We start from the raw sequence: 27,226 nt of genomic DNA, 5'->3' as shown, positions 1-27,226 counted from the left end.
CTAATGAGCTCTGGTGCTGCTGGGAGTGATGGGGCTGCCAGCCAGTCAGATTGGCTGACAAATCCCCAGAGCATGACTTCCTCCCAAGTGATGGGCAGAAGTCTCACTCCTCTCCAACGTATCCGTCAATGGCATGTTATGGCTGTGGGGCAGATTGGCATCGGGCTAGTCAGCTTCTGGCCGACTTGAGATGGGGGTTGGGCCATGTCCACCTCCCATTAGATGATCACAAAACTCTAACAGTAGCATACAAACCTTTGTTGAACCAAGTGGTATGCAGGTAAATATATTCCATTCTGTACTCAGTTGACCAGGTTTTGGGATTCTAAGTTTTCCATTCCAGCCCAATAAGTAATCAAACCATAAAAAAAAACATTTAATAATCATACGAATCTGCACATTTAAGATGTGAAGTATAAATTTTGGATAACTGTAATTTCCACCAGAATATTCCAGTTGAATCTGATTGCCTGCGTTAATTTATGGAAACTGATTCTACCACTCTAGTCAAACTACTGACTCGGGTCATGTGGATACTGCTGTTGGAGAATTTTGGTCGGGAGAGATATTCTTGAGCTAGCATATATTTGTGTAAGTTGGTGATATAAAGAAATACTTACGTAGACATGGAACTTTGTTCTGTAGGTGTTACAAAGTTTGGGTTAGCCTTTCATCTTCCCTTTAGCTCAATGGTTCTGGTCAGACCTTGACTTTCAATGATTTGATGTTGACCCATACGAGTGATTCAAGACAGTGATTCAAGAGTCATAGAGCCATTTAGCACAGCACGAGTACAATTGACCCATCGAGTCCATGCTCTCTATAGAGCAATCTAATCAGCCCCACTTTTCCGCCATGCCCGCAAGCACTTCATGTTCATTTCCCTCAAATGCCTATCTAATTTCTTTTTGAAATCGGTGATTGCCTATGAGAGTGTTGGAAATGGAGATGTGGAGTTTCGGGTCATTACCACTCACAGCATGAAAAAAAATTCTTCCTCGCATTTCACCCTTGCACCTCTTGATCAAAACATTAGACCTGTGTCCTCTAGTGCTTATACCATCAGTGACTGGCACCAGAGGTGCCTATATAGGCATCATTTAAATGGAGTTGATGGTTTCTGCAACCCTTTTCAGGCAGAGAGTTCCAGACCCCCACAATCCTTTGGGTGAAAAGCAAAATCCTCATCGCTGGAATAGTGCTACCAGTCACTTTTCTTGTGCCTATTAGTTGCTGACCTCTGGTAAAGTAAATAGGCCCCTCACATTCATTCTATCCAGACCCCTCCCAATTTTGTAAATCTCAAATCTAGTTTTGCCGCCTCCTCCTATTCCAAGGGGTGCAACCACCTTTTGTCATAGCTGTAATTTTCCAGTCCTGCGACATCGTTATAAATCTTCCCTAGTGCAATTATAGCTCTTCTGTAATGAGGTAACCAGAACTGCACACAGTACGCGTGGCCGAACTAGTTATGTGGTTCAAGCATAACTTCCTTACACTCATATATTCTGTACCTGGGCTAACAAATGAAAGGATTCCATATGCTTAACTACTTTCTCAACCTGCGCTGCTACCTTTACGGACATTCACTTCACGGTCTCTGACTTCTTCTGCACCTCTCATTATTCTCCCATTTTGCTGTGTAATCCTTTGCCTTGTTTGGCCTCCCCAAATGCATCACCTCACATTTCTCTGGGTTGAATTCCGCTTGACATTCTTCTTCCCTTTCTCGGCCCCAGGACTTGCCAATGTCTACTGTCCTTCAGCCCGGAAACAGCCATTTATCACGATTTGCTATTTTCTAACCTGAAATCAATTTTTCATCCAAGCTTACACTGACTCTTATTCCATGAGCGTCAATTTTATTAACCAGCTTTTTGTGGTGCATTGTCGAATGGTTACTGAAAATTGGTATAGACAACGTCTATGGCATTCCCTTTGACATCCCTGTTACTTCATTAAAAAAAATTCAATTAGATTAATCAAACATGACCTGCTGTTTACACATCTGTGCTGGCTCTCCTTAATCGAATCAAGCCTCTCCAAGTGCCTGTTAATTATTTGTTCCTGATTATTGTTTTTAAAATCTTGCCCACCACTGTTAAACTGACTGGTTTGTACTTGCAAGGAATGTTCTTGCACTCTTCCTTGAATAAGGCGTGTCATGGTTTCCACTTTCCAATCCTTCGGCACCTCTCCCATATTAAAGGAAGATTAGAAGATTATGGCAAGGCCTTCCACCCCCACTTCCTCTTTAAAATTGGAATGCAAGCCGTTAAGTTCAGCCCTATCCACTGTAAGCATAGCCAGATTTTCCAGTACATCCTGCCTGACAATTTTCTTCCTGTCCATTACCTCTACCATTTCTGTTCCTATTGATATTTTGCCGGTATTCTCTTCAGTAGTAAACAGCAATGGAAGGTAGTTGTGAAGTACTCTCATCTTGCTTTGTGCCTTTAAGCGCAAAGCACCTTCTTTGGCCCTATTGGATTTGCCTCCCCCCTTAAAGTTCACTTATTATCTACATGCTGGTGGAAGATTTTTAGCCTTTTTCATCCAGGCATCTTTTAAATAGAGTTGCCATTTTATCCCCATTCTCTCCTTGCCAGTCACATCTTCATCTTCACTTCCCCTCTCAACCTGGTTTAGCCTGAGGACTTCACCTGATCATGCAATCACTATCTATATCACTTGCCATCTAATGAGCTCTGATTTTTGGTCCCCCTACCTTCCCCTCCTTGAAATGTACTTGAAACGTCTCTTCCTTCCCCTTGCTTGACCTTGCTCTGACCCATGTTCTTGGCGGCTCAGGTTCCACTTTTGCTCAACAACCCACAGCTTCATCTTGCTATGTCAGTTCTCCCGTACACCTAGTTGGTCAATACTATGTCGTAGAAGTTTTTTTTAAAAAGCAATCAGCAGGATTGTGAAGTCACATACAGCACCAATTTATCAAGTATTACTGGAAGTTTTAGCATTCATGCTTTTGAGAGCATTTTACAGCCAACCTGACCCTTGGCCACCTTGCACTGGTCACTCCTGTAAGTTGCCCAAACATAATGCTGTTTTAGAGTTGTAAGACCATTATCTAATTATGCAATAATATATTTTGGATTTTAACACTAGTATTTCTTGTCTTTCAAGCACTCTTGTGTGTTATTCTCCAGTTTATTTCTAAGGGTATATTGAAAACTCTTGAGACAAGGATGGATTTTCATAAGGGGCTTAGGCAGCAAGTGAATTTATCAAGTACTATTCCATGCTGAATTTAATCAATATCAGTTGATCACCTAAACAGGAACCTAGTTTTTTGCACTTTCCTATAGTCATCAGCTGACTTGGCCGTTATTTTTCTGGCTAGCCTTTTGGTTCTGACTTGCGCTGATGAGCGTATCAAATTTCGAGATCTAATGGCCAAAATCATCGGTCCTCGTTTGTAGCTGGAATTTTGTGTTGCAGCTGCAAGTTGAGGAGGTCTGGCCGGAATGCCAAATTTTCCATTCCTGCTCACAACGGATCCCACCACGGACGAGACAGGAGAATCCTGCCCAGTGGGATTGACGATGCCTGTGTGCATTTTTCTCCTCCACCCTTATGGCTCCGACTGTTTTGGAAAAAAATGACATTATTTAGGGGACTGGATTAAGCCAAATAACTCTGAGGCTACTTATAAATGAGACATAATGAGCAGCGATGTCCTATATATTTGACAAACTTGCTTGACTAAAATCAATGCCTGACTAATGAACAACTTTTGAGCACCCAATTCTTTTTTCCCAATTAAGGGCAGTTAAGCGTGGCCAATTCACCTACCCTGTACATCTTTGGTTTGTGGGGGTGAGACCCATGCAGACACTGGGAGAATGTGCAAACTCCACACGGGCAGTGACCTGGGGCCGGAATCAAACCCAGGTCCTTGGTGCCGTGAGACAGCAGTGCTAAACACGGCACCACTATGCCGCCTAACTATTCTTTTTTGTCTTAACAGTAAACCATGGCTGTAAAGAGCAAGGATCCAGATTTAAATTAAAGCCCTTTACTTAACTGTAACTCTCTTTCCAAATTCACCCTGTGGAAATATAGTAAAATTCCAAAATCTAACAGAACATAGAACATAGAACAGTACAGGCCCTTTGGCCCATGATGTTGTGCCAACCATTTATCCTAATCTCAGATCAACCTAACCTACACCCCTTCAATTTACTGCTGTCATGCCTGTCCAAGAGTCACTTAAATGTCCCTAATGACTATGACTCCACCACCTCTGTTGGCAGTGCATTCCACGCACCCATCACTCAGAACCTACCTCTGACATCTCCACTATTACCTTCTTCCAATCACCTTAAAACTGTGTCCCCTCGTGACAGTCATTTCCGCCCTGGGGAAAAGTCTCTGGCTATCCACCCTATCCATGCCTCTCATCTCCTTGTACACCTCTATCAAGCCACCTCTCTTCCTCCTTCGCTCCAGTGAGAAAAGCCCTAGCTCCCTCAACCTTTCTTCATAAGTCATGCCCTCCAATCCAGGAGCATCCTGGTAAATCTCCTCTGCACGCTCTCCAAAGCATCCACATCCTTCCTATAATGAGGTGACCAGAACTGGACACAATATTCCAAGTGTGGTCTAACCAGGGTTTCATAAAGTTGCAGCAAAACCTCGCGGCTCTTAAACTCAATCCCCCTGTTAATGAAAGCCAACACACATACGCCTTCTTAACAACCCTATCAACCTGGGTGGCAACTTTGAGGGATCTATGTACATGGACCCCAAGATCCCTCTGTTCCTCCACAGTTCGAAGAATCCTGCCTTTAACCCTGTATTCAGCATTCAAATTTGACCTTCCAAAATGAATCATTTCGCATTTATCTAGGTTCAACTGCCACTTCTCAGCCCAGCTCTGCGTGCTCTGTTATAACCTGCAACAGCCCTCAACACCTATCTACAGCTCCACCAACCTTCGTATCATTAGCAAACTTGCTAACTCACCCTTCCATTTCCTCATCCAAGTCATTTATAAAAATACAAAGAGCAGAGATCCCAGAACAGATCCCTGCGGGACACCACTGGTCAACGACCTCCAGGCGGAATACTTTCCACCCACTACCACTCGCTGTCTTCTTTCGGCCAGCCAATTCTGTATCCAAACAGCCAAATCTCCCTGTATCCCATGCCCCCTAACTTTCTGAATGTGCCTACCATGGGGAGCCTTATCAAATGCCTTACTGAAATCCATATACACCACACTCACTGCCCAACCTTCATCAATGTGTCTCGCCACATACTCAAAGAATTCAATGAGGCTTGTGCGGCATGACCTGCCCCTCACAAAGCCATGCTGACTATCTTTAATCAAACAATGTTTTTCTGAATAATCATAAATCGTATCTCTCAGAATCCTTTCCAATATTTTGCTCACAACAGATGTAAGACTGACTGGTCTGTAATTCCCAGGGATTTCCCTATTCCCTTTCTTGAACAGGGGAGCAACATTCACCTCCCTCCAATCATCCAATACTACTCCAGTGGAGAGTGAGGACACAATGTCATCGCCAACGGCGCAGCAATCTCCTCCCTCGCTTCCCGTTGTAATCTTTGGTATGCTCCGTCAGGCCCAGGGGACTTGTGTATCCTGATGTATTTCAAAATTTCCAGCACATCCTCCTCCTTAATATCAACCTGTTTGAGTCTATTAACCTGGTTCACGCTGTTCTCATGAGCAACAAAGACCCTCTCTAATGAATACGGAAGCAAAATATTCATTTAGGGCCTCCCCTATCTCCTCAGACACTAGACACAAGTTCCCTCCACGATCTCTGGCTGGCCCTACTTTCACTCTGATCATCCTCTTACTTATCACACAAGTGTAGAACGCCTTGGGGTTTTCCCTAATCCTTTCTGCCACTGCTTTTTCATGCCCCTTCTAGCTCTCCTAAGTCCAATATACGGGCAATGGAGTTTAAATGGGTATGTCTGAAGTCATACCTACAACCAATTCTTGACATTGATATCCATTTTCCAAAAGTGAATTTTTAAAGAATGCTTCAATGACAAAGGCTCCAGAGTGATGACATTAAGGGTGCTAGCTCAAAAGCAGATTCTTGTGAAGAAATTGAACATAACTTTGATCTGCTTTCCCAAAATTCCAACTTTTTGTTTTAGGAGTGCTGATCTGCCTCTTTCTTTTTTCAATTGTTATGGGAGAGGTGTTTTCAGAACCCCAAAATGTAACATGGAGTTTAACCAATCTCCCCCTTTAATGTATTGTTGCTTTTGAAGCACACTGCTTGTTCTCCAGGTGTGGTATTACAATTATGGACACGTGGGTTTTTAAACACAAAACAATGTTTATTCCATGAATTCAACCTAACCTTTTAAATAAACATTGGATCCCTTAACACCCCTTACTTCAAAGATAACTCCGAAAATAATACAACACTAAATAATCCCTCAAAATGTTCCTTCAAACCTCTAAAAGACTTCATCTTTAACAACAGACATGAGGTTATATTCAATCTACTTATGGTCTTTGGATTTTCAGACATTAACAGACCAGTTCTGTGTTTCCTTCTTGCCGCTTTTTGCAAAACACACAAACACACTCAGCTTTCTCCTCAAACTTGAAACCAAAAGCAGAAGTGAGCTCAGCTCAGCACCCCCACCCTCTGACATCACTTCATTAATGTGAGCTGCTGCATTTCTTAAAGGTACATTGCTTAAACATCCATTTCTTAAAGGTACTCTCACATGACACAATGTTGAGAAATTCAAAAAGTCCAGTTTAATTTTCATTTTACACTGTTTTTGAGGTGGTTTTACCATTAGGAAGATGATGGCCTAATGATAATATTATTGTAATACCGATGCCCATCCTAATGCTTTAGGACATGGGTTTCAATCCTGCTAGGGTAGCTGGTGGAATTTAAGTAAGGTTGATTTCGATGATGGTGCATTTGCCGGTCATAGTAGCTGATGTGTTATCTGTGTTGGTCTAACATTGACTGCAACTGGATGCAGTAAAATGAGAAACAGGCTTCCGACACAGGAGATGGTCCAACACTGTTTTATTGAACCTGTTGATTGCTGTACATAATCTGCTGTGGGTTGACACTCTATTAACCTAACTGATAACCTCCTACTGGCTTGAGCAGACTAGCTCTCTATCACATGGTGATGATGTTCATTGGCCTGTGCATTGCGACTATCTCCCTAGCCGTGTCCTGTGAGAGAGGGAGAGCCTTAATGCCCTGTGGGCTTTATAGCGGTGGTGTCCTGTCTGGTGATTGGTTGTTCTGTGTCATGTGTATTCATTGGTTATCCTGTGTGTCAATCACTGCCTGTCTGCATCTCATGATATATATGATTGGATATTATGACAGTAGCAATCATCGATTGCTGTAAAAATTCATCTGGCTCACTAATGTCCTTTTCGGGGAAGGAAATCTGTCATCCTTAACCCTATCTGGCTCCAAACGCAGTGGTCTCTGAAAAGTAGGGTGTGCTTGAAACTTTGATTAGAAGGCCATTGTAGAAATTCCTGTGCTAATCACTTTCTGTAAGCTTGGTTTGTGTAGGCAAGGAAACAATGCTACTTTTAAAAAGTGTACTTTGATATACAGTAGATAAATTGCTGATGCAATTTTTGGAATGTTGACTGTGCAATTATATATTACAAAGATATTGGGATGTAGGTTCTGTGCTAAGAAATAGTTTTATGGTATTTTTATAGAATATCACATTGTACTGAGACTGAAGAATGTTGGTGAATGCACTGATAACCTGTGATCTGGATAGCCCTAAATGCATCCCACTTGGGATGGAATTTAATGTGAGTGACGGGGGCCTCACTAGCTGCTGGGCTCCCCAGCTAGTGGGAGCTCTGTTGCTTCATTTTGGGAGAGTTGCCGTAGGATGTGCCAATCACTCACTTAACTGGGCAGCAGCATGTCTTCCCCAGGGGTCAAGGACCCTGAGAGCAGAGGTCCCACCCATTGAGAGCCAATCAGAGGCTGGCAGCTCTTCATTGCTCAGCATTGTCACCGGGAGCTGGTGGCTGCTGCCAGTAATGGATCCAAGGCCTAGAATTGCCAAGGGACCCAGTGATGGTGGGATCAGGGCGAGGTGCGGAGACAGCAAGAGTTGTGTTTGGGGGGGGGGTGGGGGATGGAGAGAAAATGGGTGAGCAGCTCTTGGCAGTGCCCCTCTTTCCTGATCCAGGATCGACCAGGCACAAAGTGGCATTCAACAAGGGCTCTTTCCAACGCACACACAGACATACACGTGGGCATTGGGCAAAAGTGGGAAGATGGAAGCTCCCACCCCCCCAGCTGTCAAACTTTCCACCGAGTGATAATTGAATTTCAGCCTTAGTGTTTCATGGAGTTCATTCCTGTATTGACCATTCTCACATTGTGATTGGTTAGGACATTTTAAATATAAGCACATGCATTCTGCTTATATCAGTCTCTTTTACAAAGTAATAGTGAGATGTTTTGTATGATGTGACATATAAACACAAATATTACTTTGTCTGATAATTATTTATTCTGTCTCCTTCCAAATGGTAGCATAGACGAGCTGAAGCTATACTAACTGGTGCTGGATGACACTTTTTTTGCACTTGATGCAGTTGCATGTCAACAAGTATTTGTGCAGTAGGGTGATCGACAGTAGTAGCATGAGCTACATAGGAGCTTGTCATTTTTTAAATGTTTTGATCTTGTCAGAATTCTATTCGCAAAAGTACTTTTTTTAAAAAACAAACATTCGGGTCATTTCATGTTGAGTTCAGAAATGGAACTGGAAATTTTGAATTGTCAATCTGCAACGTTTGCTAACAACAATCTGCAATTAATTTGGCTCAAACATTTTTTCTATTCACTCAACTTCAACCATAATTGCATGTACTTGATTTGAGCACATGTTTTTTTTTAATAAACATTTTATTGAGGTATTTTTGGCATAGTGACAGCAACAAAATAAACAATATACATGAAACCATAAACATAGCACAAAAGCCATTTACCTCTCGTACAGGTCCCACCCTTATTGACCCCCTACTGTAATCTAAACTACTACCCCCCCCCCCCCCCCCCCCCCGGTCTGCTGACGGTTAATTTCCCGCAAGGAAGTCGACGAACGGTTGCCATCTCCGGGTGAAGTGATCCTCTCAAGGCGATCTTAATTTTCTCCAAACAGAGAAAGCTAGCCATGTCTGATAGCCAGGTCCCTGACTTTGGGGGCTTTGAGTCCCTCCAAGCTAATAGTATCCGTCTCCGGGCTACCAGGGAAGCAAAGGCTAGAACGTCTGCCTCTTCCTCTTCCTGGATTCCCAGGTCTTCTGACACCCCGAAAATCGCCACCTCTGGACTCAGCGCCACCCTTGTTTTTAACACCGTGGACATGACGTCCGCAGACCCCTGCCAAAATCCCCCAAGCTTTGGACATGTCCAAAACATGTGGACGTGGTTCGCCAGTCCTCCCGCACATTTTGCGTACCTGTCCTCCGCCCCAAAGAATCTGCTCATCCGGGCCACTGTGTCATGTGAGCCCGATGAACAACCTTAAATTGTATCAGGCTGAGCCTGGCAGATTTGAGCACATCTTTACTATACCAGCAAAATATGTTGTATGATGTGATCGTCTTGTATAAAAAAAAACATATTCTCAAGGAATTAAATGACAACAAAGTGAGAAATTGTGACGTTTTGATATTTTTCAGGGCTCCATAACTACTGTATGTACGAAGGTTTGGATGGTAACTAGAGTTACAGTTTTTTTAAAAAGAGCAAGGCACAAATCTAGTAATTCTAAGCTAAGTATTCCTACATGGAAAAACACCCACGGGCATTCTACAGGATTGTAGTAAATGAGCATTTAAAAAACAGAAGTATCGGTATGGTTTGGAATTTAGAATTACTTACAAACATGCAGGAGTTCTTTTCACGTGGTATCTAAGATAGTAACGGAGGTAATCCAACAGGTGCAGATAGTTGAGTTCTGAGGAGGCATTTGCCAAGGTCTCTCATGTCAGTTTGAAAATTTAATCCACAGATAACAGCAATGTTTGGCGATTTAAGTTTCAGCCGAAACCATGATTTTGATTTTGGGTCGGAAGTATAAAGGGGACCCAGTAGATTTAAGTGTAAGTTACATTTTAAGATCCAGGCTGGGACGTAATGGACAAAACAGTTAATGGATACAGTAAAACATCCCCCCCCCCCCCCCCCAAAAAAATAATATTGCTGTGGAAGTTTTTTTGTCGTGCAAGAGGGTATTTGTAAAACCTACGTTTAGTAGATTTCAACAAAATATCTCCCATCATGCCAAAAGTACTTTTCAACATCTTTTTTTAATAAATATTTTTATTTTTTATTCTCCATTTTCACATTTTCTTCAGAATTTTCACCCCACCAACAAACAGTAAACGGTAACAAATACAATGTCAACCCACTTATTAACTACAACGATCCCATCTTCCCACCACCCCCCAAACAACGACCTACCTGACAATATAAGCATCAAATAAAACAAACCCTCCCAATGTGGATTTTAAAAAAAGAACAAAGAAAAAGGAATCGGGAATCGCCTATGGTTACCATTGACATAAACCGTCCACCCCCCCCTTATATTCAATGCCATCCAATCCCCAAAAAGTACCATGAATGACATGCATGAATTGTAGACACCCCCAGACTCCTCCCCTATGCTTCCTCTTATAAACTCCTCCCCCCCAATCTCTCTTCCTTCCGCCAACTACACTCACTGAGACGTGTTCTACCAGGCTCCGATGGCCGCAGCCCCTCCCCCCACCTCACTCATGCTCACTGGCCAGCTTAAACCGGCCAGCGTGGAGGACCCCGCCTGGGTCTCCTTCCCCCTTGCCCGATCCCAGGAGAACCAAGTAATCCCCTTTAGCATACAATCCCCGCATATACACCCAAGCCCCAAAGAACCATCATTGCAAATGAAAGTCACATCTCTTCCCTTGTCCAAACATATACAGCATTGACTCATTTCGTACATACACCAGCACGTAGTGAAAAAAATAAAGTTACATGAGGCTACATCGGTACACTACCATTTCTCAATTCTGCCACAGTCCTTCTGCCTTCACAAACTCCTCTGCTGCTTCCGCCGTCCCAAAATAAAAGTCCTTGGATTTGTAGGTCACCCTCAATTTAGCTGGATATACTATGCCTCACTGCACCTTGCTGATGTACAGTGCCTTCTTCACCCGGCTGAAGGCAGCCTGCCTCCTCACCAGCTCCACCGTAAAGTTCTGGTATGCGTATACCAGCACCAGCCCATTGCACTACCTGCTTCTGCTTTGCCAAGCACAGGACTTTCTCCTTCACGCTATACCTACGGAAACAGAGTTACTACTCTTAGGCGGCTTACTCGCCTTTGTTATAGGCCTCCGCAACCGATGAGCCCGATCCACGTCATATCGGGAGGGATCATACCCCTCCCCCAATAGCTTCGCCAACATCGTGGCAAAATACCCCGTCGGCCTCGGGCCTCCCACCCCTTCGGGCAGACCCACAATCCCCAGATTCTGTCGCTTGGATTTGTTTTCCAGGTTTTGCGTTTTGACTCGCAGACCCTTGTTGGTCTCCATCACCTTCTGCAACTCCTTCGCCATCGAGGTGAGGTGATCACTGTGCTGCGATAATGCCTCTTCCACTTCCTTCAGTGTCTCACCTTGCTCCTGCACCTCCGCCGCTGCGCTTGATACCGCCGCCCTCACTGTGGAATCAGCTCCTCCACCAGCACTTTCAATACTGCCCCCATCTCCTCCTTCATCGCTTCTATATGCTTTGTGAACTGTTTTTCAATTTCCACCGCCATCACCTTGGTCATTTCTTCTGCTGGTGAGCGATGCGGCCCCCTCTGGTGCTCCAGCCTCAGCTTTCCTTACAGTTCCTGCGCTGACTTTTTCACTCACCAGCGGACTTCCGTTAACCCCCTTTTTCACGGCTGTTTTTCTCCCAAACTTGGACATTTCTCCTTCCTGTGCCTTCTTACAGCCTTTTCAGCCTCCATTGCCCCTAGGACCGGGCGTTAAAACTCCGAAAGCCCTATTCCTGAGTGGGAGCCCTCCAGTGTGCGGCTGCCTCCCGCCCGCCGTCACCCGGAGTCCACCTTTAAATATTTGAATTTATTTTGTCATAGTATTCACGTGTGCCTATGCACTCATGCTTCTGTTGATGTTTCACATTTAAGTTGTTTTTAGTGCAGTTATACGTACCGTCCTTGTTGGAATTGACTTTCCTTAACACATTGCATGCCCTCTTTAAAAAAGGAATGTGTGATTGTAGTCTGTTATCATTCCGTAGCTCATAAATTTACACCTTTTAATAGGAAGTCAGCAGAATAATGCTGTCTGAAATTGCATGAGGAAGATTATGCTAAGGATGCAGTTAATGTGCATATGAATTCTTTGAACATTGCACTTCAGTGGGAGTATGCATGTATTATGGAAGAAATGAATTCTCGTCAAAAATCACTTTGTTCATTACACTCAATTTATAACACTAAGTTTAAAACCATGATTTTATTTTAGCCCCGGGTGTGTATTCTCTTGCAGTGGATTTACATGTATTTGTGATCCAATTTTAGTGGGGGAGGGGTAAAAAAACTAACCCAAATTGTTCATTTAGAAAAAAAAATCTTGGAAGCGTTTTTTCTATTCCATATTCTTGGGTCTAGATTTAGTCTTTCATTTGATGTTCAGTGTTATAAATTGTCAATTGTATTGTATCCATTGTACTAACATTGAATAAAAAGTCTTGTTTCAGTGCAATTTTAAACTGATTCTGAGCATTTATTTGTTACTTGAAACCTTTTTTGGTAGAAATTTTGAAAGCATCAAATTAAGTGCAAAGCTTCTGGAAATCCTTTTCATGTTTCACTTTTGGACTAATTATTTGCTTTTTACTCCATAGGTATGAAGGAGAGAGCTCAAGAAGTGTCAGGTTTGTGTTCAGTCACCACTCTTCGTATCACGGTATTCCCATTGGAGTGCGGTATTTAAATAAAACTGTGCCCTTTGATTTCTGTGTTTTATGGGCTGACTGATTACACTTAAATCTGGAAGCAGTGGAACTTGTGCTTTGAATGCAAAAAAAATGGATTCATTAACGTTTTTTTTTTCATGCCCCAGTACAGTCTGTAATGAAGCTTATTTAATCTGTATTGCTCATTCGTGCAATGATCTTTTATTCTTTTGGTAAATGAGTTTAAGTTCTGTTACAATGCAGTGAATTGTTAAATGGTTAAGCTTCATGCTGTGGCTTTGCAGATGCTTTAATGAAAATATTTATTTGCTAAAGAAATTTCTGCTGTGATGACTTTAATTAGAAATGGAGGTTAAGTAATTTACATCTATTGTCTATATTCAGTGTAGGAACAATTGCTTTTGATTGCTGTTGTATCAGGCAAAGTATTCCACCAGTTGGCTATCTCAATTGCTGATATTCATATCACAGTATATTCTAATTGGTCAGTATATCCATGTAATCTCTTTACAGAATGGTTGCAGCAACATAGGAGGCCATTCAGTCCATCATGCCTGTTCTAGCCCTCTAAAGGAAAAAGTCACCCAGTACCATTCCCCCACTGTCTTCCCACGGCCCTGCAAAGTCATTCTTTTCAGATAATCCAATACCCTTTTGAAGACCTCAATTGAACCCTTCCTGCACACTGTGTACTCCAATGCATTCCAGGTCCTAAATATTCGCTGCATCAAAGATTTTTTTTCTCTTCCAGTCTCCATTGCTTCTTTTGACAATTATATTAAATCTGTTCCCCTGGTTCTTAACTCATCCACCAATGGGAACAGTTTCTCCCTACCTACTCTGTCCAGACCCCTCATTATTTTGAAAACCTCGATTAGATTTTGAATGTCTCTTCTCCAAGGAGTATAGTGTGCAATTTTGGCCTTGTCTATGATGGGATATGCTTGCCATAGAGGGAGTGCCGTGATGATTCATCAGGCTGATTCCTGGGATGGAAGGATTGTAGTAGAGGGTCGATTGGGTCAACTGGGCCTGTATTCATTGGAAATTAGAAGAATAAAATGTACGAAATTCTGACAGGGTTTGGCAGACTGGATACAGGGATGTTGTTTCCTAGGGCTGGAGGATCTAGTGCAAGGGGTCACAGTGTTAGGAAAACAAAGGTAGTTTTAAGGGATTGATATTTGTATTGATAAACATTAGAAATAAGATATAGTTTTATATGGGTTGAATTTAATGTTCTGTGCCTGAAAGGATAAAACCTACAGTTAAATTCATGCTGAGCATAGCTGTTTGTATGTGTTGGGGTGGGTTTTAATTCGAACTGTGCTTCTATTGTGCTTAGAAAAGGCTACGATGTGAAGAAAAAATAAATCTGTGGTTGCTTAGCAACTAAAGCCTTGTAAGGTAGAGAAGCTTTTAAGTTTTAGATTAGCTAATTTTATGGCAATTGGAAATAGGCAGTGAGAGCGAAAGCAGCTCTCACAGCTCTGCTAGAAACATTGGTTTTAGAAGGCTGGAGAGGGAACATCTTGCTCAACTTTGCCATAGTATTGCAAAAGTGCAGAGATCTGAAGAGCAATTAAGGAAACCAGAGAAGTGTCCAAGAAGTCTGGAGTTAAGTAAACAGAGACCATGTATTGTTCAGAAGAATTCAAGGAAAAGTAAACAAAATGTTCTGAGTTATAGAGACCGTAATTAGATTCCGAGTGGGACAGCAGACTTCAGAGGTAGAGATCATCTCATGGAAACTAATAAAGTTTTAACAGGATTAGACAGGGTAGATTCAGAAAGAATGTTCTCAATGATGGGGAGTCCAGAACTAGGGGTCATAGTTTGAGGATAAGGGGCAAAGCTTTTAGGACTATGATGGAGAACTTTCTTCACCCAGAGTGTGGTGAATCTGTGAAATTCACGACCAGAGAAAGTAATTGATGCCCACACATTGTGTGATTTCAAGAAGGTATTAGATTTGGCTCTTGAGGCTAAAGGGATTGAGGGTTATGGGAGCAAGGTGGGATCAGGGTATTGAATTTGTTGATCAGCCATGATTGTAATGAATAGCAGAGCAGGCTTGGAGGGCCAAATGATCTACTCCTGCTCCAATTTTCTATGTTTGCTTCTATATATGTTTCTAAATATCTGATGCCATTTTAATACAGTCTGGGAATTGAGAGTGAAAGCAGTTGCAAGCAGTTTGCACAGCAGTCAAGAAACATAAATCCTAAAGAGGCTGCTATGAAATCGTGGATCCGCTGTTTAAAAACAAAAGTAGAGCAGAAGCATTATTTAAAACTATCATTTGTAAAACATCTAGTTTTAGAAATGGAAACAGCTGAGGGAAAGCATACTTGTGAGTTAAGACTTTAAGACCATCATCTGGGAGATCTCTGAGCAGAAAATCTCAGACACTAACTTGGGTTCAGAATGCAGTGTGTATTGACCACAGTCATCCTGTTTGTTGAAAAGGGACTTTGTTAATGGGATTGTTGTAGCTTAAGGTGTACTTTGTAATCCTAAAATCTGTGTATTTATTAAGCAAAAGGGGAGGGGGATAAAGAAGTATTTTATAATAATCCAATTTGTTCATGTTTGGTAGATGATTTTTCCTTGTTTTTAAAATTAATTAGCGGTTCTGTGACACTTCCTCCATTTTTTTATTTTAAAAAAACAAGTAAAAGTTATGGTCTTTTGAACCAGGTTTCCATTCTGGGATCTTCCCATCCAGTTCTAACGTCAATTGGTATCATAACAAAGGTCTCAGGATCCTGGGTGGGCCATTTAGAACTGAGATGAGGAGCAACTTCTTCACTTGGAGGGTGGTGAACCTGTGGAATTCACCACCTTCCATACCCACAACCTCTACCAGTTAGAAGCACAAGAGCAGCAGATACATGGAAACACCACCACCTACACGTTCCCCTCAACTGCACATCATCCTGACTTGGAGCTATATCACTGTTCCTGGGGCAGCACGGTGTCCTAGTGGTTAGCACAACCGCCTCACGGCGCTGAGGTCCCAGGTTCGATCCCAGCTCTGGGTCACTGTCCGTGTGGAGTTTGCACATTCTCCCCGTGTCTGCGTGGGTTTCGCCCCCACAACCCAAAAATGTGCAGAGTAGGTGGATTGGACACGCTAAATTGCCCCTTAATTGGAAAAAATAATTGGGTAATCTAAATTTATTTAAAAAAAAATCACTGTTCCTTCGCTGTTGCAGGGTAAAAATCCTAGAATTCTTCCGGACAGGACTGTGGGTGTACCTGCATTACATGGAGTGCAGCATTTCAAGAGGGCAGATTGCCATCATTTTCGCCAGGGCAAATAGGAGTGAGCAATAAAAATGCTGACCTAACCAGTGCCCACGTTCCATAAAGAAAAACCAAAATTCCAACTTCTGCTCTTGCACTCCCTTCACCATTGTACCCTTTATTTGATAATTGTGCCTTTGCCGCCTTTCTATAAAATTCTACCAATTCTCCAGTGCTCTGACACGCAGTATAAAAATTGGCAAGTCACTGCAGCTGTTCAGAACCTTGGTAGACCATATTTGGAATATTGTGTACAATTCTGGTCACCACACTACCAGAAGGATGTGGATTCTTTTGGAGAGGGTACAGAGGAGGTTTACCAGGATGTTGCCTGGTCTGGTGGGTATTAGCTATGAGAAGAGTTTGGATAAACTCTGATTTATGGAGGTTGAGGGATGACCTGATAGAGGTTTACAAAAATGAGTGGCATGGACAGAGTGGATAGTCAGACCCGGGTGGAAAATTCGATTACTAGTGGACATAAGGCAAGTGTTTTTACACAGAGTGGTGAGTCCCTGGAGCACGGCTAAGGCGATGGTGGAATTAGATACAATAGTGGTATTTTAAGAGGCACCTTGACGAATACATGAATACAATGAGAATAGAGAGATACAGATCCCAGAAGTGCAGAAGGTTTTAGTTTAGTGAGGCATCCTGATCAGAGCAGGCATGGAAGGCCGAAGGGCCTGTTCCTGTGCTATAGAGTTCTTTGTACTCTTGTAACGAAAGAAGCCTGGAAAACCAAGGCCGATATATCTGTACAATTTTCACTCTCGCTTCCCCCTGTATACTTGGATGTATCTAATCCAGTCCTGGTGCCTTATCAACATTTAATGTAGAGACAGCCCATCCAATACAAACTCTTTTATCAACTTAAAACACTTCCAAGCGTCTGAACTACTTAACTTTTTAGAAAATATACCTTCACTGTACCAAATCCTAGTTCCGGCCCTATTGTTCAAAACCTTACAACAGCAATTGATTTGCGTGTGTTACTGACACTCAAGTAAGGCTTTTATCTTAACAATTTGAATACCTAAGTTTTGCAACAAGTTTGTGTTTTTTTTTCTGCTAAAGAAAGCAGGTTCTTGGTGTGGTGCTTCGAACATTTTTCTGCTGACGTGATCTTGTAGTTTGTGAAAATAAAAATGTGATTGTCGTATTAAATCATCACATCATTAATTTGCAATAGGCCTTTGCAAGCATTTATTTTTAAGCAATCACACAGCCACAGATCTTTTCCAATAGTGGAACAGGTTGCACAGAAAGCTTTTTGGTCCAGTGATGCTATCATCTGACAGGAAATAGGATGTGCAGTAATAAAAATAAGACGGTAGCAGTGGAGGAGAATTGTCAGAATTTTCTCGGTTAAAAAAATCTATGCATTTCCTATCAATCCACAGGAATTGTACAATTCAATAGATACAGAAATAATGAGCTCAATCTGTACGATATTGGGGAGGTTGGATACGGGTCCAGCTATTTTCCTGAAAACAGTTTTTTTTTGCTTCTGTTTTTGACAGCATTTTTGATGTGATGTCTCCTGGAAACTGGATTGATAGCACTCAATAAGAGTAACGTTTTCTCCACCACCTCTGAAGTGACCTGAGTAGTGGCAAGTCATTATTCCAATTAGCTGGCTAGTGAGCAGTCTGGCCAGGCAGTTCCCTGCCCTTTGTTTGGGCAAGTAAATGGGAGTGGAGGAAGTGACGAATGAAAGTGAAGAAAAAACGCTTAAACTGGAAGTGCTCTTTTTTTTTTGTTTAGTAAGACTGCACCTGCAAAGCAAAGAACTGGCTGCTTGTGTATCGCTATGCTGCTGATGGATGGGTTAAAAGTATTATGGGTTGGAGCAAAGTGAATATGCAACAAGAGAAATTTAGTGTTAGCCCCAATCAACTATTCATTACCTCTTTGTTAGCTTTTACTAAATATTTCTAATTCTCTAATTGCTGAGAGTTGATGCATTGCAAATGAGTGACATGATCTTACTCTTGCAAATACTGGGCATTCACGTTGCTAGAAAAGTCCAGGAGCGCACCCATTTCTTGTGCATGTATGTAAACAGTCCGCATTTGAGAGAAACATTCAATAAACTGAGGTTGAAGAAGCATGCTTTTTACATTCAAAGTATCATAATTAAGAATATATATTTAAATAATCCATTTGTTGAATTTTTCCTTTAATGGTTTACCGTGCCACTTTTCCACATCAATTCCTGCCGAATTGGATGAATGTTTGCGTCACCTTGTTCATTCTGAGAATTTAAACTACGTTTTGGCTCATGCAGGGCTCGGCCATTTCATGATATCAATAGCACTGTTTTGACCAACTGGAAGATTTGAGTGGGCTGGAATAAGAGTTCTGATTTCATTGCCTCTCCATCTTTCCAGTGGAAAAATATAGGCTTGCTGTTCTGTTTTTCTGTGATAGTGGAGCTGAGTGGAACTTCCTGTACGTGAGGAATCGTGGGCATGAATCCACACCCAATGCTTTGTATTTCTATAATGCTGCTTGGTTTTTCCATCCAGCACGTTGAGTTCAGTGGGTGGCACTAGTTTTGAACTAAAACCACTGATCTCATTCTGTAAATATGGACATGCTGACAATCATGGGTCTCCACTTGTGTATTAGGCTGTTCCCATTACCACAAGATGATTCTCTGGTAGCCTTTGCTGAAGAAGGCTTCCCAAGGGTTAATCCAGATATCAAAGTGTAGAACAGACGTTAATTGTGTGCAGTGGCGCTACAGTGGAAGGACATTTGCTTGAAGTTGGCCTATAAAGTCATGCTTCTTTAGAGTGACGTTCATTTAGGTTTAAAAATTAAAAAAGATAGCTCCATGTATTTGGGAAAGCTAACTCATGACATTTCATAGAATCCCTACAGTGCAGAAGGAGGCCATTCGGCCTGTTTCTGTACCGACACTCCAAAAGATCGCTTTTCCCAGGCCTATTGCCCCGCACACCCTGCCCGATCCTTGTTACTAGATCGCCTAAATGCCACATGCCTGAACACTAAGGTGTAATTTAGCATGGCTAATTGACCTAACCTGGGCATCTTTGGACTGTGGGAGGAAACCAGAGCACTCCGAGGAAACCCACGCAGACACGGTGAAAATGTGCAAACTCCACACAATCACTCGAGGCCAGAATTGAACCAGGGTTCCTGGCGATGTGAGGCAGCAGTGATGACTACTGTGTCACCATGCCAGTGTTGCTAGCTCGTGTTGATGGCTAAGGCTGCTTGGACACTTAACTGCTAAACTGTGAAGCAAAAGTCTGGAGCCCTCTGGCAGTCCAGCAAGCCTAGCCTCCAACCACAATGGTTGTACTCTCATTCCTGCTTACATTCCATCTTGCTCCCTCAGCCTCATTCCTCCCACCCCACCCCAGACTCTTCGAGTGTGGTCTTTTTGGTGCCAAGCTATTCTGATTTTTGTGGTGTTGAGCCATTTTTTTTGGATTAACATTTAAAACACTTCCTATGATGTCCTTATCCCCAAGAAGCACAACAAATTATTGTAAAACTTCTGACTTCCCCCTCTTGCTTGACCTCTTCCCTTTTCCTCTTCATTATCCCTTCTTCTATCAATGCTGCCATTCAATGGTTTTGATTATATAGCACAATCATTCTAATACACACTCGCCCAATTCCTTGGTTACATATGCCCTCTGAACAGTTGTTTACATTGTGTGCCTCACAACATCAGAATTAGCATAAGGTTGCATAACATCTGCAAGCCAGACTGGGTTTTGAGTTTTGCGAGAACTCTTGTCTTTGTTGTGGGTGATTCTGAATCCACTTAAACCTAATGGGTTGTGCATTCTTCTATTCCCTGATGAATTTAAGAAATAATATATATACCCTTTACAGGGATCTGATCATGGAAGTATGGACTTGTGGGAGTTATGGCATTGCAATTCCCCCTTGTTAAAATCTGAATTGCCAAATGTTCGATATCTGAATTGAAAAAGTGGCCCAAACCAGATTTATGTGTCATGCTATTCTTAATCTGAAGGAAACTGAAGTAATCCCAATGGTGTATTGTGACTGTCCATCTTTAGATAATATGGATTAAGATGCAAATGACGGAAGTGATTTTTCTTAAATTTGGTCCAGAGAATGGTAACTGCAACAATATTTGTGCAGCCAATGTATTGAGTAATCATTTGAGATGCTACCAAAAGTTCCAATAATAAGGAAAGTGTTCAAAGACAATTTGCTTGATGAGACCAGAAGACAAAGGAGCAGAATTAGGCCACTCAGTGCATCGAGTCTGCTCCGTCATTCAATCATGGCTGATATTTTTCTCATTCCCATTCTCCTGCCTTCTCCCCATAACCCCTGATCCCCTTATTAATCAAGAACTTATCTATCTCTGTATTAAAGACACTCCGTGATTTGGCCTCAACAGGCTTCTGCGGCAAGGAATTCCACAGATTCACCACCCTCTGGCTGAAGAAATTCCTCCTCCTCTCTGTTATGAAGGATCGTCCCTTTAGTCTGAGATTTGTGTCCTCTGGTTCTAGTTTTTCCCACAAGTGGAAACATCCTGTCCACGTCCACTCTCTATCAGGCCTCGCAGTATCCTGTAAGTTTCAATAAGATCCCCTCTCATCCTTCTAAACTCTGAGTGCAGACCCAGAGCCCACAACCTTTACTGATTCGACAAGCTCTTCATTCCAGGGATCTTTCTTGTGTACCTCCTCTGGATCCTTTCCAAAGCTAGCACATCCTTCCTTAGATATTTTCCCTTTGGTGAGTATTGCAATGTAAGAATTAAATGCAGTTGGATTTTTGAGAAATAGATTTGCTGTGCACATCCTTAAACATTTTCAGTACTCGTGATTGATCTTTTTCTTCTTCCCCCCCCCCCCCCCCCCCCCCCCCCAAATTATTTTTTGCCCATGTAGTGCAGCACCAGGCCTTTGGGAGTCAAAAGTACTTGGATTGCTGTGCTTGGAGCTGTTGAATCAAGAATTGAAATAAAACGCAAAATGCCCGATGAGTCAAGCAGCATCTGTGGAGGGAGAAAGAAGGAGCTAGATTCTCTAGACTGTGGACATTCACGCCAGAAAAACTGGCATAGAAGGGCCGCTAATTCCTAGCCCTGCAGGGGGCTAGCAGGGACCCGGTGTAAATCTAGCAGCTTTTGCTGCAGATACAGGCCGTCGCACTTCCGGGTCAGAGGCCGCGCATGCGCACGACGGAGGCCTTCCAGAGGCTGCGGCGTGATTCATGGAGGACTCAGACCGCAGAGTTGGACACTAAAAATAGACCTCGCCGATCGGCCACGTGTCCGACCCTGACTGCCCGCATGAACATTGCCCGGCTGCATACAAGGCCCCCCCCACCCCCACCCCCCCCCCCCCCCCCCCCCAGCCCTCCGATCGACCCGCCCCCCGAGAAATGGATTCCCCGTCCTGCGATTTCGGCGTTGGGGTGCGGCGAATCCTGTCCAAGAGTTTCAAGTCACGTTTCATTGTTATTGGACCTTGAAATTGAATCACAGAATTGTTTGTTGATTGTCCCATGAGGACAACATATGCATGATGTCTGCAGAGGAAGTACCAATATAAATATCTTTAATGGTTTCTGTCTGAGTGACAATGGCTATAAAGTAAATCAGGAGATATTTTTATTTTGCATTTTAAGATAATGGATTGCAACTTGTAGTTTGATGGAATAATTCCATTGTGCAATCATGAAAATTTTGTCCAAATTTATTTCCTAACTTATTATGAGCTGTCTCGAATTGTATTCCTTTCTAAATCAACAACAGCTTGTACTTGTATAGCACCTTTCTGGTAATAAAACGTCCCAAGGCAATTCACATAAAACAAAATATGATGCTGAACCACATGAGAAAAATATTGGAGCAGATCACCAATAGCTTAGCCAAAAGGTTGGGTTTTTAGGAGAGCTTTTCCAAGGAGGAATGCCAAAAAGGTGGGATTGAAGGAGAGCTTTTCCAAGGAGGAATATAAGGTAGAGAGGTACTGCAGATCTTGGGGGGCCTCGGTAACTGAAGGCATGGCAGACCTTGGGGGCCTAGGTAACTGAAGGCATGGCCAACGACCTTGGATCAATTGAAATCAGGAATTAATAAGAGGTATCCTATTCATTTTTTTTCCAATAAAGGGGTAATTTAGCGTGGCCAGTTTACCTAACATGCACATCTTTGTGTTGTGGGGATGAGACCCACACAGACACAGGGAGAATGTGCAAACTTCACAAGGATCAAACCTGGGTCCACAGCGCTTTGAGGCAGCAGTGCTAACCACTGCACCTCCATGCTGCCCTAATTGAAGTCAGGAATGTCCAAAAGGCCACAATTAGAGGAGCGCAAATATCTTAAGATGGTGGGGCTAGAGGAGATATGCAGCCTTTGAGGGACTTGAAAACAAGGCCGGGAATCTGAAAATTAAGGTGTTGTTTATCCGGGAGCTAAGTGTAGGTTCACCAAACGCTTGAGCAATGGGTGAATGGCCTTGGGTTTGAGGTAGGGCATGGACAGCAGAGTTTTGGGTACTCTGAGAATTATGGAGAGTTGGATTATGGGAGGCTGGCCAGGAATGAATAGTCAAATCGAGAGGTAATGAAAGCCTAGCTGAGGATTTCAGTAGCAGAAAAGTGGAGATCATCAGATGGGTGAAAATTGGACTGAAATACACATAAGCGCTTGTATGTACAAATATATGCACTTTCAATTGGAACTCCTTGAAGTATGTGAAAAAAGTCAATTTTCTAATGGCATTTCAAAGCAATTACATGGATGGCTCTGGATTACTGAGTTCTTTAAAGCTGAAGTTGTTTTTTTGTCACCAGTAATTAATCAAGTGATCTAAGTTCCAAGACTTTTATCTGATGCATAAATCATTTTACATTCTCACTTATCTGCATGATACAATGTTCAGTTTCTGACAGCAGCAATTGATGAGATGGATGCTTCACAATATTTGGATATCCAATCTGACATAGGCTTAAATTGCATGGAAGTGTTGGAGATTGGCTAATAGACTAAAATGGGAAAAATTACTCTAATCTAGATTTGAAGTCTTCCACCATTTATGTGTGTATCATCCTGGAAAGTGTTGCACATGAGAAGTACCTGTCAAACTCAGCTCATGGAAGCAGGAGTGAAAGCTCCCAATCAAAAATCAACATTCTGTTACGAATGGGGCCAGTATTAGCAAGGTGGGGGAAAAAGAATTAATTAAACTCACTGTCAACAGCGGCGCCTCACTTTCAACAGGGGTGGCACCAGGGGATTGGAGAATGGTGAATGTCGTGCCCCTGTTCAAAAAAAGGGATAAGGGATAACCCTGGGAATTACAGACCAGTTAGTCTTACTTCGGTGGTAGGCAAAGTAATGGAAAGGGTACTGAGGGATAGGATTTCTGAGCATCTGGAAAGACACTGCTTGATTAGGGATAGTGAGCACGGATTTGTGAGGGGTAGGTCTTGCCTCACAAGTCTTATTGAATTCTTTGAGGAGGTGACCAAGCATGTGGAGAAGGTAAAGCGGTGGATGTGGTGTACATGGACTTTAGTAAGGCATTTGATAAGGTTCCTCATGGTAGGCTTATGCAGAAAGTAAGGAGGCATGGGATAGTGGGAAATTTGGCCAGTTGGATAACGAACCCGCTAACCAATAGAAGTCAGAGAGTGGTGGTGGATGGAAAATATTCAGCCTGGAGCCCAGTTACCAGTGGCATACTGCAGGGATCAGTTCTGGGTCCTCTGCTGTTTGTGATTTTCATTAATGACTTGGATGAGCGAGTTGAAGGGTGGGACAGTAAATTTGCAGACAATACAAAGATTGGTGGAGTTGTGGATAGTGAGGAGGGCTGTTGTCGGCTGCAAAGAGACATAGATAGGATGCAGAGCTGGGCTGAGAAGTGGCAGATGGAGTTTAACCCTAACAAGTATGAGGTTGTCCATTTTGGAAGGACAAATATGAATGCGGAATACAGGGTTAACGGTACGGTTCTTGTCAATCTAGAGGAGCAGAGAGATCTTGGGGTCCATGTTCATAGATCTTTGAAAGTTGCCACTCAAGTGGATAGAGCTGTGAAGAAGGCCTATGGTGTGCTTGCATTCATTAGCAGAGGCATTGAATTTAAGAGCCGTGAGGTGATGATGCAGCTGTACAAAACCTTGGTAAGGCCACATTTGGAATACTGGGCTGGATTCTCCCCTACCCGGCGTGACGGAGGGTGCCGGCGTAGGGGAGTGGCGCCAACCACTCAGGGGTCGCGGCTCCCCACCTTTGGGGGCCAGCCCCGCGCCGGAGCAGTTTGCACCGGTAGACTGGCGCAAACACCCGGCGCAGTCGGAAGCGGGGCTGGCCGAAAGGCTTTCGGCGGTCGGCGCATGCGCCGGCAGTGACGTCAGCGGCAGCTGGCCGCTGACGTCACTGCCGGCGCATGCGCGATGCGGGGTTCTCCTCCGCGTCCGCCATGGCGGAGGCCGTGGCGGCGCGGAAGGAGAAAGAGTGCCCCCACGGCACTGCCCCGCGGAGTGAGCGGGGGGGCCCCGATCGCGGGCCAGGCCTCCGTGGGGGCACCCCCCAGGGTCCGATCGCCCCCCGCCCCCCCAGGACCCCGGGGGCCTGCTCGCGCCGCTGAGCCCGCCGTTCCAGAGGTGGTTTAAACCTCGGCGGCGGGAGAAGGCCTCCCAGTGGCGGGACTTCGGCCCATCCGGGCCGGAGATTTGAGGTAAGTTTTAAAAAAAAAATGAAATCCCGCCGGCGCCAGCTGTTTTCACAGGCTGCCGGCGGGATTTGCACAACGCCGGTTTATGACCGGCGGGAGAATTCAAAAACCTGCGGGAGCGGAAATAACGCCGCTTCCCGCCAATTCTCCGACCCTGCGTGGGGTCGGAGAATTTCGCCCACTGTGTGCAGTTCTGGTCACCTCATTTTAGAAAGGATGTGGAAGCTTCAGAAAAGGTGTAAAGGAGATTTACCAGGATGTTGCCTGGAATGGAGAGTAGGTCTTATGAGGAAAGGTTGAGGGTGCTTGGCCTTTTCTCATCAGAACGGAGAAGGATGAGTGGCGACTTGATAGAGGTTTATAAGATGATCAGGGGAATAGATAGAGTAGACAGTCAGACTTTTTCCCCAGGTGGAACAAACCATTGCAAGGGGACATGAATTTAAGGTGAATGGTGGAAGATATAGGGGGGGGGAAGTCAGAAATAGGTTCTTTACCCAGAGAGTAGTGGGGGCATGGAATGCACTGCCTATGGAAGTAGTTGAGTTGGAAACATTAGGGACCTTCAAGCGGCTATTGGATAGGTACATGGATTACGGTAGAATGATGGGGTGTAGATTAATTTGTTCTTAATCTAGGACAAATGTTCGGCACAACATCGTGGGCCAAAGGGCCTGTTCTGTGCTGTATTTTTCTATGTTTTCTAACTTAAATAATTTTGACAAACCTTTCGGTCAACATTTTGGAAAGGGTAGTAACGTAAAAAGAATGCAGTGGTGTCACAGTTGTTAATGCAATTGTAATACAGGCTTCTAGCTTGGTCATTCATAAGAACACACTCATTTTGCTGTGTCAGTTTGAGAATTTTTAAATAAAAAGCTGGTATCTGAAGCTGTCGAATTGCCAAATCCAGCTGATTCACAGATGCTCATTAGGGAAGGAACCTTCCTGTAAGTGACTCCAGTCCCAAACCAACATATTTTGACTTTTAACTACCTTAACACTAACAGTTCCTTCTGTTATATCAGGAAGTGTGTTGGCCTGTTGAACCACCCACACATCTCACCACTCAACTGGGCCAAATAATCATGTAGCTCTGTGGTCCTGAAACTTTTATGTGTCTACTTTAGAGGAATCAAGAGGAAAGAATGGAGATGGAGGTTGAAAGTAGAGCAGTTGATCAAGCATAACATAAGGGCGGCACAGGAGCACTGTGATTAGCACTGTTGTTTCACAGTACCGGGGTCCCAGGTTCCATTCCCGGCTTCGGTCACTGTGCGGAGTCTGTAATTCTCACTGTGTCGGCGTGGGCTTCCTCTGGGTGCGCTGGTTTCCTCTCCAGTCCCGAAAGACGTGCTGTTCGGTAATTTGGACATTCTGAATTCTCTCTCCGTGTACCCGAACAGGTGCCGGAATGTGGCGACTTGGGGATTTTGACAGTAACTTAATTGCAGTGTTAATGTGAGCCTACTTGTGACAATAAAGATTATTATTATTCTCCAACATTTGAAGTACAAATTTATTTGCTCAAATAAGTCAACATTCATCTTCTAAATATGTTTAGCTCAGTGGGCAAGGCAGCTGGTTTGTGATGCAGAACAAGGCCAGCAGAGCGGGTTCAATTCCCGTACCAGCTTACCCGAATAGGTGCCGGAATGTAGTGACTCGGGGCTTTTCGCAGTAACTTCATACTTGTGACAATAAATGGTTATTATTATTATAAAGGTGTGTCATACATTTTCATGTTCTCGTGCTGTGCATTGCACAAACCAGACCCGCTCTCCCCACTGTTCTCTGCTCCATGGCCACCTGTATGTCCCCAATACCAAATCGGAGTAAAGAGATTCTGCTTTGATTTGTGTGTTTTGTCTGCTGCAACTCGCAACAAGGAAGAACCAAATCGAGCAAATACGTATAGGTTCTGCAGCAAAGGAAAGCATGGCAGATCTGCAGAGTACTGGCTTGGTGGCCCAGTGGACACTGGACCAGCTGGTGGAGTTTATTCGGGAGGGCTTTGCCAAGCAAAAAAAGGAATGTCTGGACCCGATCAAGGAGTCGGTCATTCGGGTGGAGCAAAGACTGGAAGACTGAAAAGACTGAGAAATAGCAGATGGACTGGAGGCCATGCAGTCAGGCAAGACCCCGGGACCAGATGGTTACCCAGTGGAGTTTTATAAAAAG

General features: G+C 43.5%; 1 protein-coding gene across 3 annotated transcripts in view; it reads left to right on the top strand.

The window, feature by feature from the left end:
- iqsec1b (IQ motif and Sec7 domain ArfGEF 1b) overlaps positions 1-27,226 on the top strand; it is a 577,194-nt gene that overhangs the window by 130,671 nt on the left and 419,297 nt on the right. For 2 of the 3 annotated variants that reach the window (XM_038812710.1, XM_038812716.1), the window contains exon 2: positions 12,945-12,974. The exons of the other annotated variant lie outside the window; for it this stretch is intronic. In XM_038812710.1, coding sequence (XP_038668638.1) covers positions 12,945-12,974 — 30 coding nt within the window. The remainder of the gene's footprint in view (positions 1-12,944; positions 12,975-27,226) is intronic. 3 annotated transcript variants of the gene reach the window in all.

This window comes from Scyliorhinus canicula, chromosome 11, assembly GCF_902713615.1.
Source record: "Scyliorhinus canicula chromosome 11, sScyCan1.1, whole genome shotgun sequence".
NCBI lineage: Eukaryota > Metazoa > Chordata > Chondrichthyes > Carcharhiniformes > Scyliorhinidae > Scyliorhinus > Scyliorhinus canicula.
The sequence above is the reverse complement of the archived record's forward strand: the minus strand, read 5'-3'. Positions and strand labels throughout refer to the sequence as shown.